Raw genomic sequence first — 16479 nt, 5'->3', positions numbered from 1 at the left:
TTTGCTCTGTGAACATACTTGTCTCTTTGCCCCTGCTCCAGGTATCCGCCAGCTTCAACTGATGCTTGTAAAAGTGAGCTTGATCCTTGGTGTCGAGATTCACGTCAATGTTGAGTTCATCAAACTGCTGGAGCCACCAGAGGAGCAGACAGATGTGGGTGAGTATGTCCTCATGAACAAATTCATTACACCAGTGTGTGAGTCAGTGCATTGCTCTACTATGAAGCCATTTTCAGTTCCAAAGTCAGTAAGTATCCTCACAAATACAGAAAGACAAGTGTGTCTGTGGGTGTGTATTTGTGGTATTATCTGTATGTTAAAGTGTCATGAGTGGCAGTGACATGCTGGGACCCGCCTGCATATCTTGGCTATATAAGGAAAGTTCCCTACACACAGTGCATGTTAAAATGATTGCACATTTGAAGTGTATATAGAGTATTTCTACTCTACTCTTTCTACTCTGTGTGGAGAATAAAGATAAACTGAGTGTGCTGTTAAATTTTAGTTGAACTCTGTGCTGGGTTTTCTGAATGTCTTAAAATAGCATGTCCCACACAGCATGTCCAGAAACTTTCTCACTCTAACACTCCAAGGAACATGACACAACTATGTGACACTGAGAGGGTAGTTGAGATCCAACCTCATCTGCTCTGACTGTTTCGTGTTTTTCTTTAAAATCAGCACTTGAGCGTGCCTTCCTGCCTTCCTGCTTGTGTTTTCTTGCACTGTCCTTGTATATCATATATGGTTCCTTGTGTTCTTCCTCAGGTCATGGTTGGCGGGCAGAGATCCGACCCTCTGGCCATCCTGTCTCGGACTTTGAATTTGACGTGGTGATTGGAGCTGACGGACGCAGAAGCACATTAGATGGTGAGAAAAGATTATAGGTTACAGATGCGAGTGGTGCTGTGGGTCATACTTTGGTATGGACCTACATTTCAGGAGTCAAAGCTCCGTTTGTTTGTTTTTTGTGGAAATGAGGTGAGGTGGCGCAAAGCTGCTTTCGGCCACTTGGTAAAGCATTTCCTGTTGACATAGTTTCAGCTGGAGGCTTAATGGTGCGTATGGGGTCAGAGGGGTGTTCTGGTTCATGAACTGTTGGAGAGCTTTGTTGGCTTTGTCAAAGCGTACAAGTTGCAGTGTTTATTTTCTGCTCGTGTGTAAGTGTGTGTGGCATATGTGTGTTATGAACATGTTTACTTTCCCATAAAGATGACTAATGGGAAGCATCATCCTCCTGAAGGTTTGGTGTCTCCATGACTGCAGAGAAACTCTTTCAACTGCATGTTGCTCCGGGGCTTTCCTCCAAGGAATATTCTAAATTGGATTATAATGATCGACTAGTAGGAGGGAGGGGGGGGTGTTTGTGCAAATTATTTGTTAGTCATAATGTTGTTCTTTCCCTAACTCCTGACTGTCGTCTACACTAGATAACTTAAGAATTGCAGCTTCTGTCTTAAAAACACAAAAAATACTAAATTCCCCAGTGGTTAGGCCCTGCAGGGATTTTCTTTAGACTTGAAGTAATTCCACATATCCATGATAAGGATGGCAAAGAGTCTAATTGTGAAACCTAGCCCCACCCTATCATGTGATTTCCTGAGGTCAAAAGGCCCAGGATGTGATGTTAAGGCATCTGGGAAGGGATCTCAACACTGGATGGCAGACAGTTGGTGTCGTAAACCACCGCCTCTGTTCAAAGATGGCCGTTCAGTGGACATAGATGGCTTCTTTCACTCCTCTTTCAAACCGTTGTCTTCTCGGTCCAAAATGGGAACATTGGCATCTTCGAAAGAGTGACCTCTGTCCTTTAGATGCAGATGGACTGCTGAGTCTTGTCCCGGGACAAAGGATGTGATGTACACTTGGAGCCTGTTTGATAAGTACTTTTGGATTTTGGAGAGTACATTAGCGGTATTGAGGGAATAACATCTACATGCTCCCTCTCATTCAGAGTATTATAACATTTATTGTCAAAAGTATGCAGATGACACACAACTCGACACATCAGTGTCACCACGTGATTGCCGTTCCCCTACACTTAAACAAAAAGTGCATTAAGCAAATCAGTGGTTGTTTTCACCCCCAAAGAAAACAGCCTATCTAGAAAACATGATGCACAAATTCAGCCTACTATCAGCCTTACATCAGAGGTGCTGGAGCCTATCCCAGCTGTCATAGGCCAAGACGCAGGGTATACCCTGGACAGATCTTCAGTCTATCACAGGGCTGGCACAGAGACACACTCACAGAAACACCTATAACCACTTGAGACACCAGTTATTTTAACCCCATGCATGTTTGCATGCATGGAGGAAGCCAGAGTACCTGGAGACTCCACACAAAAGGCATCTCTTGTAAATCCAGCCTGGATTCAAACCCAGGACCTTATTTCTGTGAGGCATCAGTGCTAACCATTGCCCTACCGTGTTAGTACCATTGGAAAAATATTGGAAAAATTAAAGGATTTCAGTCTGAAGCAGATGCAGAAAATCTTGCTTACACAGTATTCAAATGATCACGTCTTCAGCGGATTAGATTATTGTAACTGTGTCTTTACAGGTCATAGTAAAACTACAGCTCATTCATAATTCTGCAGAAATCTAACAAACATCAAAAAGGTGGAGCGCATTACTCAGTAAAAAATAAATTACTGCATTCCCTTTGAATAACTTTTAAAATCATTCTTCTCATGTGTAAAGCACTAAATGGAGTCTTACTGATTTACATTTTAATTCACCCTTTGCCTTATAAAACATCCAGATCACTGAGGTCATCAGGAGCAGGCTTACTCTGTTTTCCCACTATTGGAACAAACAAAGTGAAGCTTTGTGTGGATTGTATTTTCAACACTTTTGTATTGATTTACCAACCTCAGGAAATGATAAATGATTTGAATGGTTTGAACCCTTTTTTTTTGTTTTTGTTTTTTTTCCTCCCCCACCTCTGCAGGTTTCAGGCGCAAGGAGTTTCGTGGGAAGCTGGCCATCGCTATAACGGCTAACTTTGTCAATAGGAACACAACAGCAGAGGCCAAAGTAGAAGAAATAAGTGGCGTGGCCTTCATCTTTAACCAAAAGTTCTTTCTGGAACTCAAAGAGGAGACGGGTGAGTCAGGAAAGAATGTTGCAGTGGGAAAATGACAGCTTCTCCCACTCTAAATGCTAAACGTCCTCTGTTAAGTAAATATGTTCATGTTTGCAGGAATCGACTTGGAGAACATAGTTTACTACAAAGACAACACCCACTACTTTGTCATGACTGCAAAAAAGCAGAGCCTGCTGGACAAAGGGGTCATCATTAATGTAAGTTTACTCAGCTGACTTTGATTTAATCAGACACACAAACATAGATTCGACTCTTCCAGACTCCAATGGGTCACAGTTCACACCCTCCCTCTGTGGTTAACCCTGGTTCCAGGATTCAAAGACCGTTCCCAAACAGGAATGCGTGCGTGCTCGACAGACCAGTGAGTGACGGGTCGGCATAGAGGAGGTTGATGAATAGGGTTCTAATTAAATGCTCATGCGCTACACACACACACACACACACACACACACACACCCCATTAAATAGATTAGACATTATAAATGCGGTTATTACAATTGCATTAGGACATCAACTGGATCATATTGGAAAGGCTCCATGTGACCCTCAGTCTAACCACCCAGTAATGTCTGCCAAACCAATTATCTGAAAATACACACACACACACACACACACACACACACACACACACACACACGCAGGAAAGTATTAGAGTATTGGATTGGCATACGTATGAGGGCTATTTATTAATTTTCTTTCTCTCCCCTCTACCTTTATCACCAGTTTAAGACCATTACATGGATTTCTCTTAAGATCCTGGAAACTCTCCCTAAACCTGTTACAACTGTTTCTTTTAAAAAAATGTAATTATTTCTTTTAAGATAATTTGTGACTATGAGGTCCCCACAGTGTAAAAGAAGGCAGATGTTTTCCCCCACAGTGGGAGTAATATAGGTAAAGACGCGTGTGTTCAGTGGTCTCCCTCTCGTCTTACATTGCCCGTCAGTACTGAACGATGCCACATGTGAGCCTGTGGTGAAAAAGCAACTGTCAATACAGCCGTGTGCCTAAAACTAACTGTCTCCTTCTTATTAATGCAGGATTACATGGAAACTGAACGGCTTCTGAGTCCTGACAACGTCAATCAGGAAGCGTTGCTCTCATATGCTCGTGAAGCAGCTGATTTTGGCACCAACTACCAGCTGCCATCCCTGGACTACGCCATCAACCACTACGGACAGCCGGATGTAGCCATGTTTGACTTCACCTGCATGTACGCCTCAGAAAACGCCGCCTTGATCAGGGAGAAACATGGACACCAGCTGCTGGTTGCACTGGTGGGAGATAGTTTGCTTGAGGTATGAGAAGTTGTAGCATTCCCTTTTCATTGACAGTCGCTCGGTTTCTCCCTCCGCTCAGCTTAAGAGTCTGCGTGTCATCCTTGACGGCGCACTGTCCTTCCATCCTCACATCGTACTTTGATCTTCGTAACATTAATCGCTTCCATCCGTCTCACCCAACAGTACTGCCGTCCCCGCGTGTTCAAGTTCATCCATAACTTTTAGCTGTTCCTGAGCTCTGCTGCTCGCACCATCACCAGCTCGTCCATTAACCACATCATGTTTGTCCTTCAGCAGCTTCACTGGCTTCTGGATAAATATTGTATTGATTTCAAAATTCTGCTCCCAGCTTTCAAGGCAGTCACTAACCTTACTCTGAAGTGCCTCCCTGAACTTTTGGATGCGTTTCTCCATTTCATTGTGGCATCCACCCGTTTGGCTGCTATGGGCTCTACAGGCTTCACCTTGTCCGTCCATCACCTGGGGAACTCCCTCCCACCAGACATCCATAACACCGACTCTCTGCTTTCAGATCCCGTTGCCAAACACCATCGTTAAACTCCCACACCCAGTCTGATCGTTTTCCACCTGCCACTCTGGTCATAATGACTTTATGTATTGTAAACTACTTGTATTGACTTGTTTTATTAACTGTTTTATTGAATCTTTTATTGACTTAATGGTATGTATATTTTTAAGTCTTCTAATGTGATCTTGAGTGTTTTTGACAGGTGCCTAGAATAAAATGTACTTATGTATTTATTTATCAGTGTTGTGAAAGTTGTCCAACACTGCTGTTATTGTGTTCCAGGCTCAGCTTGTGTGTGTCATGCTTTCTGTTTACAGCCGTTCTGGCCGATGGGTACGGGTTGCGCTCGGGGTTTTTTGGCTGCCTTTGACACTGCATGGATGGTGAAGGGCTGGGCAAAAGGAAAGAGCCCACTGGAGATCCTGGCTGAGAGGTGTGTGAGCATGTTCATGGATTCAAGGGTCAGTTACTTTCAAACGGATTATGTCTTCTAATAATGCCTGAGCTGGTTTGTTTCCACATGAATGCACTTTTAAGTCATAGATTACTCTGGGTTCCTTTTAAAAGCTGTTCTTTCTTAAGTCTGATAGTTAAATCTTTCTTTCTACTCCAGGGAGAGCATTTACCGTCTTCTACCCCAGACCACCCCAGAGAACATCAGTAAAAACTTTGAACAGTACTCCATTGACCCTGCTACCCGCTACCCCAACCTCAACGCCAGCTGTGTGCGCCCACATCAGGTGAGTCCTGTACTCAACAGTGTACCTGTAAAGAAAGAAGGAATGAAGTTGCCTTCTACACTTAACAGAAATACTGGATTGAAATCTCTACTTGTCTACCTCATTATAAACTACAATGTTAGGGGATCATTTCCACATTAATATGGTAGCTGTCACATAAATAAACCCGTGTTTGAAGAGATTTAGATGTTTCCTTTATTCTCCATAAGGCATCGACAACGAGCTCAAACTTGTTCTGAGCAAATTCTCTACAAATTCTGCAGTGTGAGATCAAATCTCTACTGCTGCTGGTGTTTTGGCACCAACCAACTACACCCTCAGTGAGAGCTGCGTTTCTAGATTTACATCGATAATATTCAGCTCTGCAAATAAGGGCACTGGGGAAACTGAATATGCTCACTTGAACTATGCAAATATATTGCATTTGCCATCACAAATTCTGATGATTCAGCACTATGGTGCAGCTGAGAGGGGTCATCAAGGAGTAATTGCTATGATTCTGAATATGAAAATATGGGGACTGTCTGGTGAAATCAAGAAGGGTGGAATCTGACATCCCTACATTGATCAAATAAGCAAACTTATGTGTCTGTTTCATTGCATTAACAAAAAAATAAGTAGTCATCAACACCAAACATCTTCAAACCCGTGGTCACACAAATATTCCTGGATTTGGTAAATGGACTGGTTCTTATACAGCGCTTTTCTACTCTTCTGAGCACTCAAAGCACTTTATACAACTTGTGCATTCACCCATTCACTTTCTAACTAACATTCACACACGCATTCATGCTCTGATGGATGCATCAGAGAGCAATTTGGGGTTAGTATCTTGCCCAAGGATATTTGGCATGCAGACTAGGGGAAGCCAGGAATCGAACCACCAACCTTCTGAATAGTAGATGACCTGCTCTACCGCCTGAGCTACAGCCACCCCCCAAATTTTGTCTTTTGTTTTTCGTCTTCATAACCATTGGACAATCACAGCCAATCAGTTTCAAAAGATCAAAACAGGAAATGAGAAAACATCTCTCCAAGTATTGGTTCTCGTGACACTGGAAGCCTGCAGACTCTGAAAACTCAAACAGGGATGTTCTGACTGTTTTTTGTGCAGTCAACACAATCATGTAATCTTTCCACTGAATGTGGAAAGAGTGCCAAGTACATTTTGTTGCAACAGAAACCTTTGTGGCCAGTATCATATATATTTTGCAGTTCAAATGCCATGTACCAATGTAACATTTAAAGAAAAAAATATACAAATTTTAGTTGACAGCCTACAGTTTCTATCTGCACATCCCTACAACCTATATTTCATTAGGCCTCCTGATTTTTGTGCTTCCAGGTGCGTCACCTGTTCATTGATGGTCATCAGGGACCAGGTCAGATAGAAAGAGGAGGACCAGCACGTCGATCAGTCAACCTGTCCAGGAAAGGTAGATGTTCCTCCAAGCTACAAAGTGCACTCCAACCATCAAACATGAATAATGGATTTAATTATAATCGTGTCAAGTTGTAACATCAAAGAACCTCAACGTTATAGTGCATTACAGAAAAAGACAGTTGATGATAATCGAGCTCTCCTCGTCGTGTTCTTGGACCATTGCACTTTGAGAGCATTTGATGCATCTGGACAGACCCAGCATGTCGAACAGCTTCATTTTCTGCTGTGTGAGTCTTTAATAGTCACAAATTGGAGATTACAGTCCCAGCCAATCTACTTTGTTCACGGAGCTATAACAAAGAGCAGATTGTAGATGTGCCTAATATGTAGCGGCATAAAGGATTGCTGCCAACTGCTCAGGTGGGACTTAATTAGTCTGTAAAAGCTCCCAGTCTTCTTTTAATAGTAATCTGATCATTCTGACTCATCAGTAAGACTGGATGCATCTGCAGCCTCATTAACACTGCATGAAAGCTTTCTTTGAAACATCAAATTGAGAAGCTCATACGAGGTTTCCAAAAACATCTCAGCACCGGTTGGCAATGTCATCTAATACCCCAAAAAAAGAGTCTGAATAAATTCCTCAGATTGGTTCACAGAAGGAAGGCCGCTGACATCATACTGAATGCTTGCTCAACCCTCCTGAGGGGAAACTTTAGCTCCATCTCAGTCACAGGCTCGACACGCCTCATTGCAGACAATACAGGTGGATAACATTACACCTGCACGAGGGTCCAACATGAGGCCTCTTTCATGCATGAGCTGACCTGATATGATCTGGAATAGCAGACGCACACAGTGTAGGGCTTTGCATTTAAATTTGCTCAATCTAGTAATATTAGTACTTTTGGTTATGTTGCATGTAGTCGTACTTTTCAGAGGCACTATGGAAGTATCTGTTCTAAAACTTGGGATGCAGGGGTAATCAAACATTGCATTTGTAAATAAAAAAAAACAAAACAAAAAAAACAGGTAAATATTAACAATTTTAATAGTGTTCATGTCTCCTGCCCCCATAAACAATGCGCCCTGAGACGGCCTCCCTGTAATAATATGATGGCAGTATTGGAGCACAGGATTAACTGGAGAGCTAAAAATAATGGAGTTGGTAAAGAGCTGCGATTATCCTGGGAATATTATACTAATTAGGACTAGGGTTTTGCAATAGAGCCTCAAAATTATATTGTAATATTTCAAAGGAAATTTGTAATACTTTTGAGAATGTAGGAAAAAATGGATCGAATCTGTAATAAATAAAAGCTGTGCTGCAGGCCGCACCAAAATTAAGAGCAGTGAGCTTCTGTAAATCTGTCGCCATAGAGTGCCAGCAACATATTATATAGCAATAGTAGTGACACAGCATAAGTCAAGCCCAAAAGTAGTCAAGGTAGTGTTTTTGCCAGAAAAAGTGCTTAAAACTTTAGTTTAACAACAGCTAAGTCAAGTTCAGCTCTTCAGGAGCTGCACAATAAATGTTTCCCACAGGTTGCTCTTCCTGCCATGTGGAGTTTAACTAACTAGTGCACCAAGAATGGAGAACTGGCTATTGTTAGCTTAACATCATATGAAGGATTCATGACCTGATTGTACTCGGTGTTTGTTGAATCCGGTCCGTTTCCGCCTTTAGCAGGAACAGTTTTCTTGCATATTTGTTTTCTTTTAAGTTGTTGTCCGAGGCTGACAAGCAGCTCTCGCTGCATGGGCTTGTCTTGTTATTTGTGCTAGGAAGGAAGATGCACGACGTATGACATGACATATTTGCATCACATGCTTTTTATCATGTAAAATCATTAATAATTCTCACTAAGGCTACGCTATTTCATAAGTTTGTTTAAAATCATGCACTGAAGAGGACACTGGTGTTTTCTCAGAAGCAGGGGATTGCATTGATACCCCACTGGTCCCAGTCCCACTACCTATAGTGTTTTTGCAGAAAGAGTACTGGGACCCATTGGACACTCTAGTTCCTTCTCTTGTTTGTGTTGCTAACTGTCTTGAGTTTACGGTCATGATTTAAAGCATGTCCTTGCATGTGCTCTGCTGCCAGTGGTGCTTCAGGCCTGGGAGGTTGTTCAGGTTTTGCAAGTTCAAACCAACCCGTACTTTATTAACGTGCCATAGTGTCAGCACTGTCTGAGGAACATTTCCAGCCTTGAGGAAATAATGGTGACCATGAAGATGCCCCTTCCTGTGATGCTGCATGCATCGTGCTGACAGACTGTTTCTCTCTGTAGAGTCTGAGGTCCATCCTGGCCGCCTGCTGAACTGGTGTCAGAGGCAAACTCATGGGTACAAGGGAGTCGATGTCACCAACCTCGCGTCTTCCTGGAGGAATGGCCTGGCCCTCTGTGCTCTCATCCATCGGCAGAAGCCTGAGCTCATGTAAGGAGATCCAAAGCTTGCTAACAGGAAACACTTGCACTGATACTCATGATAATTCAGGTGATGATTTTTGCTTCTCATACTCATGCTCTGTCAACAGCTTCAAGAGCAAGGTTTGGTTTAGAATAGCTTAGTAATTGAGTCATATGATTGCTGAGAGATTGTGCAAATTAAAAACAAACAAAAGAAACCTTTCAGAGCCATGTCTCTTTGGCTCTCTCCTCACTTACAGTTTAATTGACTTTTCTTGTGCAATGCTCAATTTTTAAATTGCATGCAAAGTCACCGGCAACTCCTTGATCCAGAACCACTGACTTTTGTTTGATTTCTTGCTCACATAACGGTCAACGGTTTTATTGGCTCTTTCAGTTGCATGTAAACCGTCACAGTGATGGGTTGTAATGACATCAGCACTCTGAAAATTGTGACACGCGTCACCTGCATGGCTGTCTTAGCGCTGAGCTGTTGATTCCACACATACCATCAATTTCCATGTGCAGAGATGTTGACATGTTCGCACAGTTGATGAATTTTTTCACTTTCACCAGTGAAACAAGCCATCTCATCACATGCAGTGCACCTTAACTCTTTATTGACCAGCAGACCTAACAGACTTATTTTGTCATTTTGACTTTAAAAGGAAAAAAAAAAATCCCCATCTTTCAGGAAGCACATCATTTCCTCTCTAGCACAAAGGCTAACTGAGTTGCCTTCATTTAAACCAGGGGTCTCGAACTATTAATTGCTTGATTTCCTGCTGTATTGGAGCCGTCAGCAGTCATTGGAATGCCCTCAAATAGTCAGCAAGCATAGACTGCTTTATGTATGCTGTCATGAAGCCTCAAGCTGTCACCATCTTGACATATTGAAATTGTTCTGAACACAGTGCAGATCTGTATTTTGGCTAATGACTTATATTTTTATTTGTCATATTTTCCTTTAGAACAAAGCTGAATAAAAACAACTAATATGTGAGGCATTTACGGGACATCTGTAAAATCTAGAAGCTAAATAAATGGCTTGAGTTAGCCTCCACAATCGGCTCTATCTCTAGATTGCTTTCAGTATATGGAATATGTATGAAGAAACCTCCTGAGCGTATACACACATCTCCTAACCTCACCTTCATCTCCTTTTCCATTTCAGTGATTATGACTCTCTGAACGAGGAGGACGTGGCGGGGAACAATCAGCTGGCGTTTGATGTGGCTGAGCGAGAGTTTGGCATCCAACCGGTGACGACAGGAAAGGAGATGGCTGCAGATTCTCAACCTGATAAGCTGCTGATGGTCCTGTACCTTTCCAAGTTCTACGAGGCCTTCAGGAACTCGCCAGCAAACAAAGGTCAGCTTCTTCCTCACAGAACCACAAATAGATTAAGCTGTTTTTTTTCTTACATGAATTTTTTAAATTCAATCATGAACAACCCAATGTTGTTGTTTTTTTGTTTTTAAAGTTAGTCTTCATCGTATCTTTAACTGTAAATTTCTTGGACTGGAAACGGTAGCCCTAAAACCTGACCTCCTGACCCCAGTTTAGGAACAGGAAATGATCATTTAACATTTAACCGTGTGTATTGATCTAACCCTGAACACACAGACGGGAAAGCGGTCGAGGCAGTTATCCATTTGCCAAAAAATGTGAAATGCTGTATGTAACCCAAAAAAGCTGTGAAAACAAGGCTCTCCATTCACTTTATTTCTCTTAAAGGGCAAAACGGTACTTGAGAAAATATCCTCATGTGGATCACATCAAGATCCTTCTAGTGTTTTGGTTGGTAGACAATGATGGAGGATGCTGCTTACTGCTGCTGTGGACACATTTTCATTGTCTTTTTAAATTGTGGAGAAGTCCCTCTGCTAAATTATAGTCCCAGCTGAGTCTTCTACATGAGCTAAAGTTACATGTTACACAACTGTGGTTGAGTTGGTCCCTGCCAGAGACCTGAGTGGTATGCGAGCTATGTCTGTGGAAGCCATATCTAGTCGCTTGGCGTAACTCTGGAGGCCTTCAGGTCCAGCACCACTGCGAGCTGCAGCCTCAGCCACGTTTTACCTAACGCACTTTAATGTTGGTGTTTGCAGACCTCTGCTGTCACCGCTGAACTCAAAGGATGGAAAAATGACTGACTTTCAGTTTATTTAGGATATTTAAGTGCGTGACTTTAGTTATATTTAGTCTTTACACTGGGCCCCTTTGTGCTGTTGAATAGCCTTGGGTTATTTTGGAAAGATGCATTAGTGGTTTTCACTCCAGTTCCTTTTTTTATTTGGAGTCTAAGGATGAACCCTGGTCTAATTAAGTCCACTGCTCAGACTTGGCCTTGTCTAAGTTTAGACTTATCTAAGTTTAAACAGGACTTGTTTCCAGTCCCATGTTTTTATTCTTGGACTCAAATAAAATGGCTTATATCAAAATCATTCACATTTTTCTGAAATTAGGCCATGCTGCTGCCCCTTTGCTTAAAAAAAAAAAAAAAAAAGTTGTTCCCATTTTTTGACTTTTAAGTGGGTTCTGCAAACGGCAGATTTGAGCAGTAGGTGGGCAGGATTTCTGTATTCATAGCCAACACAGCGAGCCTGAGATGGCCTTATAAAGAATATTGCACTTAGTGACATCAAACAGAACCAAAAGTAGAAAAAAATAGTGAGGGAGATAAACATGTCGAGCAGTGTTAGACTCTAAATGTGAAGCAAGCGCTTTGGGCATCAGCTTTGTGGAAAAGGCCTTCAGGCAGTTGATAAAAGTTGCTGAATAAGGATCTCCGCCCACCTCCCCTATGCTAATGTTACATGGCACTCAAACAATTCCACAATAGCAAAGATGGTGCTTAAAGTGTGACTTCCTGGGGGTTTTAATGGTTTTTACGCTTTTTTTTTTTTTTCTTCAAGATGACTGGATCATGCAGGAGGGCAGAGTTCTGTGCACAGTTCTGTGTTCAGTGCCGTCCTGGCATACAGAGGAGTCTGTGGTTGAAGATGTTCAGGTCCCGTGTCTTTAAAACAAGCTTAAATCATCATCCCTCCTCCGCCGTGCTTGACAGTTAGAGTGAGGTGTTTTTGCTGACATGCTGTTTGTTTTTTGCCAGATGTGGCTCTGTGCATTAATAGCCAAACATCTCCACTTTGGTCTCGTCTGACCAAAGGACACTGTTCCAGAAGCCTTGTGGTTTGTTCAGATGCGACTGTGCACACTTGGCTGCGCTGCCATGTTAAGAAATAAACTTGCTCCCGGCAACCTGTCCAAACAAGTCATGCTTCTTTAATGAAACTCTATTTTCATGAACTTGACCTGTAGTTTCTGAGATTTCGATTTTTGGAATTTGCGATTTGGGCATTGGTAGTTTTGAGTTTTAATGGGACCCAAAAAGTCCCATTAAAGCTGCTCTGAAAACAAGTGATCAGCGATTTTTACTCCACCTGTCAGTGGTGGTTGTTCATGTAAAGGGAGCTTTTGTGTCCTTCTCTCCCACTGCCTTGTATGTGACGCATACAGGTTTTTTTTGGGGGGGTTTTCATTACTCAAATCAACAAGTGTCGCACTTGCAAACAAATCCACCTCTAAAATGGGAATTTTACTGTTTCCAGCAAGCCTTGTAATGGCATTTGATCTTAATAGTAATTTTACATTTTCTTGAACTGTTTTAGCAGAATTTCCTGAAAAGATTAGATAACTTGTATGTAAACTGTATTGTGCTTATTTTCCAGTTTCCAGAGAAGGAGATGAAAATGGTGAAGATTATCAATCTAAAACCAACCACAAGGTGCTAAACCTGCCTCAGCCCAGAAAGAGGATTCCCAGAGTAAGGAGAAATACGGATTCTTGCATTTTGCTGCTTTTTGTGTGATATTGATTTGATCTGAACGTTTCTGCTGCTCAACTGTAGTCATATAAATTAGATTAGAGATCAGGTAGCATTAAAGGTCAAAGTAGTGTTTGTAATGCGTGTGTTATCTAACCATGAATCTTAGCTGTTAGTGTGCATAGGTTTATGAGTGCCAGGGGAAAAAGGCGTATTAGTGTAGAGCATCTGTTGTGATAAATAGGTTTGCTTTGTGTTTAATACTTCTGCAGGTTTGCAAGTTTTGGCTTATTGAGAGTACAACAGCCTTTTATTTTGAAATTTCCCACACGTTTGCCTCTTTTAAAGCCTTTTTTTTTTTTTTTTTTTTTTTTTTACGGATGAAAGTGAGATGCACTTTGTTTATGTTTGTGTCGTCTGATGCTGCAGGATGACAAGAAACTGGAGGAAGATTCTGATAACAAGAAACGGCGAAAGGGCAACCACTACCTCACAGAGGTAGGTTCTTCTTTGAAATGGCTTCATTCTTCCAAGCAATGTGAGTAATGCCACTTTTTGCTTTTCAAATTGATCTCACTTTCTCTTTCTCCTGTGTGTGATGCCAGTTGTCCTGTCACAGTGCTCCCCCTGCTGGTGAGGATGGGGAACAACGGGAGAACAAAGTCCGCTCCATGGCAACTCAGCTGCTGGCCAAATTTGAGGAGAACTCCGCAACAGTAAAGGCTCGAACAAAGGTGAGTTTGTCATTAAAGGAGCTGCTTTGGTATTTATTTCCTCATCCTCCCTCTGCTGTCTGAGCAGTCTGTGTCGCCTGTGGGGTTTCTGCCTTTCTGAATATGTAAAGGGTCTTAAAGGTTGTTAATTTACTTGGGATTTGCCTGCCTGCATCGGATGTGTTGCAGAACAGTCGGCTGTCGTTGTATCTGTGTGTAATCTTTTAGCTTTGACGGAGAACGCGATGCAGTTTTAAAGTGGCTAAAGAATGCTGTTTGCAGGTTTATTTGATGGTACACCAGAAGGAAAAAGTGTCTGACTCAATACTTCATCTTTGAAGTATTTTCTGTGAGTGTATTTCACTTAAATTCAATAATACTATCTTATGGTAAACGTGGTATATTGATATTATGAGACTTCCTTTCTCATGATGGAGCATTTACATCCAAATCTTGGTCAGTCTGACAAATCTATTTTTTGCTTTTACTTTGGAGAATTGATTTAATGCCTGTATCTTCCTCATGCATTTGTTTTTACTTGCTGTCCTCATATCACAAACTGGCTTCTTTGCAAAGTAACCCTTTCATGCTCTGCACACCCTTTTCTCACCCTTTACTTTCCTTTTTATTTTCCTATCCACGCCTCCGTCTGATCAGGACCCATCAGATCCATCCTATTCTCCTGCTCAGTCTCCTCCAACTTCCCCACTTCCTTCATCAGATGAGGAGGATGAGGAAGATGGGGAAGTGGAGAGAGAAAATCCCCGTTTTGCAAAGCCCAAAGATGACACTCCTCCTCCTCCTAGTCTGCTTCCCACTCGCCCCAAGTGGCAGGTATGCTTGCCTCTGAGTGCCTCTGAACTTCTTCCATTATGTCATGTAGCATCTGTGCTCATCTGTGCATAATCCATTTCCTCTTGCCTTTGACCCAGCCTTCCATCTACCTTCAGTTGCTTGAGAATCCCGCTACTTTCCTCTCCTCCCCCGAATTCTCTCACACTCGGAGCGCCTGCAGTCGGTCTCCATCGCCCCCACGCTCAAAGAGCCCGTTAAGTCCTCCTCGCTCACTGAGCCCTGAGACTCCTGAACATTACTACCCAGAACGCACCTCTCCAGACCTCTCACCTATTCGTCTTTCTCCCTCTCCTCAGTCTGCTCTGGGTGTTGGGCAGTCCTCTGAGAGATCAGGGGGGGTTATGTGGCAGGTGAATGTCATACCAGTTCTTTACAGTATTTATTTATTTTGAATCCGTTCCAACTTTGACCGCCACCTGCTGTTCCTTTAGAGTAAAGACCAGAGACTGTCTGCTAGGGACTTTTCCAGGAGGAGTATAAAAGAGAGAGCTAGCCTCCTCTCCTCCATGTTTCCAGGCTCGAGCAGATCACCCTCAGCAGCTCCTCTTTGTCTACCACAGGTTGTGTATTATACACACTATTGGCATGAAAATGTTCATTCTTTAATCATTTTACTGCTGCATGTTCATGATGGCTTTGAAAAATTCTAAATTGGGACTAATGCATGTTTGAGATGTACAGCTGGCTGCTTTTCTGCTCTTTAATTGGTTGTCTGACAAAATGACATCATCTGGGAGGTTTAGACAGTTTTCAGTTTTTGTTTTTGACACTTAGAAGTCCTGCAAAACAACAACTTTCAGTTTAATTTCCAGCAGTGGTTCTAAGATGGTAAACGTTACACCGCTCCTCTTCACTTTAGAGTTTGATAACCTTTAATGATCTTGTTTCTGCGCTTTCATCATTTTATTCTACTCAGCCTAATATTTCTGACTCCTCTTCTTTAGGTGGAATCATCCATTTCCTCTCCTCCTTCCTTGTCAACACCTCCTCTTGTTCTGTCTATACCTAAGAGCTCCACCGTCTACCCTGTGGTCCACCCTGTCCCTGACCCCACAGCCCAGGCTGGTTTCTCCTCTGTCCCACTTTGCACTCCTGGACACAAGGACAAGACACACACTCCCCCTTCCACTCCCTCACCTTCCACTGACTCTGAAAAAACACAGGAAATCTGTTCACTTCATCCTGATTCCTCTGCACCCAACAGCAAAACATTTGCTGCTCTTTCCTTGCCTTGCTTTGGGACCCAAAAGAGCTCCTCTCCGCTCTCGGACGCTGGCTGTGAACATGAACAGAGCGGCTCGTCAGGCCTCGAAGCCTCTCTGCTGCACGAGCAGAGTTATGAGAATATGTGTGAGAGTTCACAGAACGATGTGGAAAATGAGCAGGAGAAGGTTCACAAAACTGTGACAGTTGATGATAGTAACGCATCTGAAAATAATCACACGAAGGTAACAGAGTCATTGTGCACGTCGATGGCCTGCATGAAGACCGCTTGGTAGTCGGTACTGCTTATCTAACAAATATAAATGTAACGCTGCCTGAGCTGCATGAGCTTTAAACCTTCTGCAAAGTAACCCATTTCTGTTCCTGCATGAGTTTCCATTGTTGTATTAACTTGTGAATATCA

The 16479-nt window shown here is 42.5% G+C and overlaps 1 protein-coding gene across 3 annotated transcripts in view; it reads left to right on the top strand.

The window, feature by feature from the left end:
- Window positions 1–16479, top strand: part of mical2b (microtubule associated monooxygenase, calponin and LIM domain containing 2b) — a 62986-nt gene that overhangs the window by 25991 nt on the left and 20516 nt on the right. Inside the window, exons 4-20 of one of the 3 annotated variants that reach the window (XM_084936297.1) lie at window positions 42–158; window positions 769–870; window positions 2953–3108; window positions 3205–3305; window positions 4149–4406; window positions 5235–5350; window positions 5531–5657; window positions 7003–7093; window positions 9336–9483; window positions 10630–10826; window positions 13190–13284; window positions 13714–13782; window positions 13890–14018; window positions 14655–14831; window positions 14930–15202; window positions 15284–15412; window positions 15797–16300. In XM_084936297.1, coding sequence (XP_084792423.1) covers window positions 42–158; window positions 769–870; window positions 2953–3108; window positions 3205–3305; window positions 4149–4406; window positions 5235–5350; window positions 5531–5657; window positions 7003–7093; window positions 9336–9483; window positions 10630–10826; window positions 13190–13284; window positions 13714–13782; window positions 13890–14018; window positions 14655–14831; window positions 14930–15202; window positions 15284–15412; window positions 15797–16300 — 2789 coding nt within the window. The remainder of the gene's footprint in view (window positions 1–41; window positions 159–768; window positions 871–2952; window positions 3109–3204; window positions 3306–4148; window positions 4407–5234; window positions 5351–5530; window positions 5658–7002; window positions 7094–9335; window positions 9484–10629; window positions 10827–13189; window positions 13285–13713; window positions 13783–13889; window positions 14019–14654; window positions 14832–14929; window positions 15203–15283; window positions 15413–15796; window positions 16301–16479) is intronic. The other 2 variants (XM_084936298.1, XM_084936299.1) reach the window with 2 other exon arrangements.

Source organism: Perissodus microlepis, chromosome 7 (genome assembly GCF_051167445.1).
Source record: "Perissodus microlepis isolate ML-2025 ecotype Zambia chromosome 7, ASM5116744v1, whole genome shotgun sequence".
NCBI lineage: Eukaryota > Metazoa > Chordata > Actinopteri > Cichliformes > Cichlidae > Perissodus > Perissodus microlepis.
This window is presented reverse-complemented; position numbering and strand designations above follow the sequence as displayed.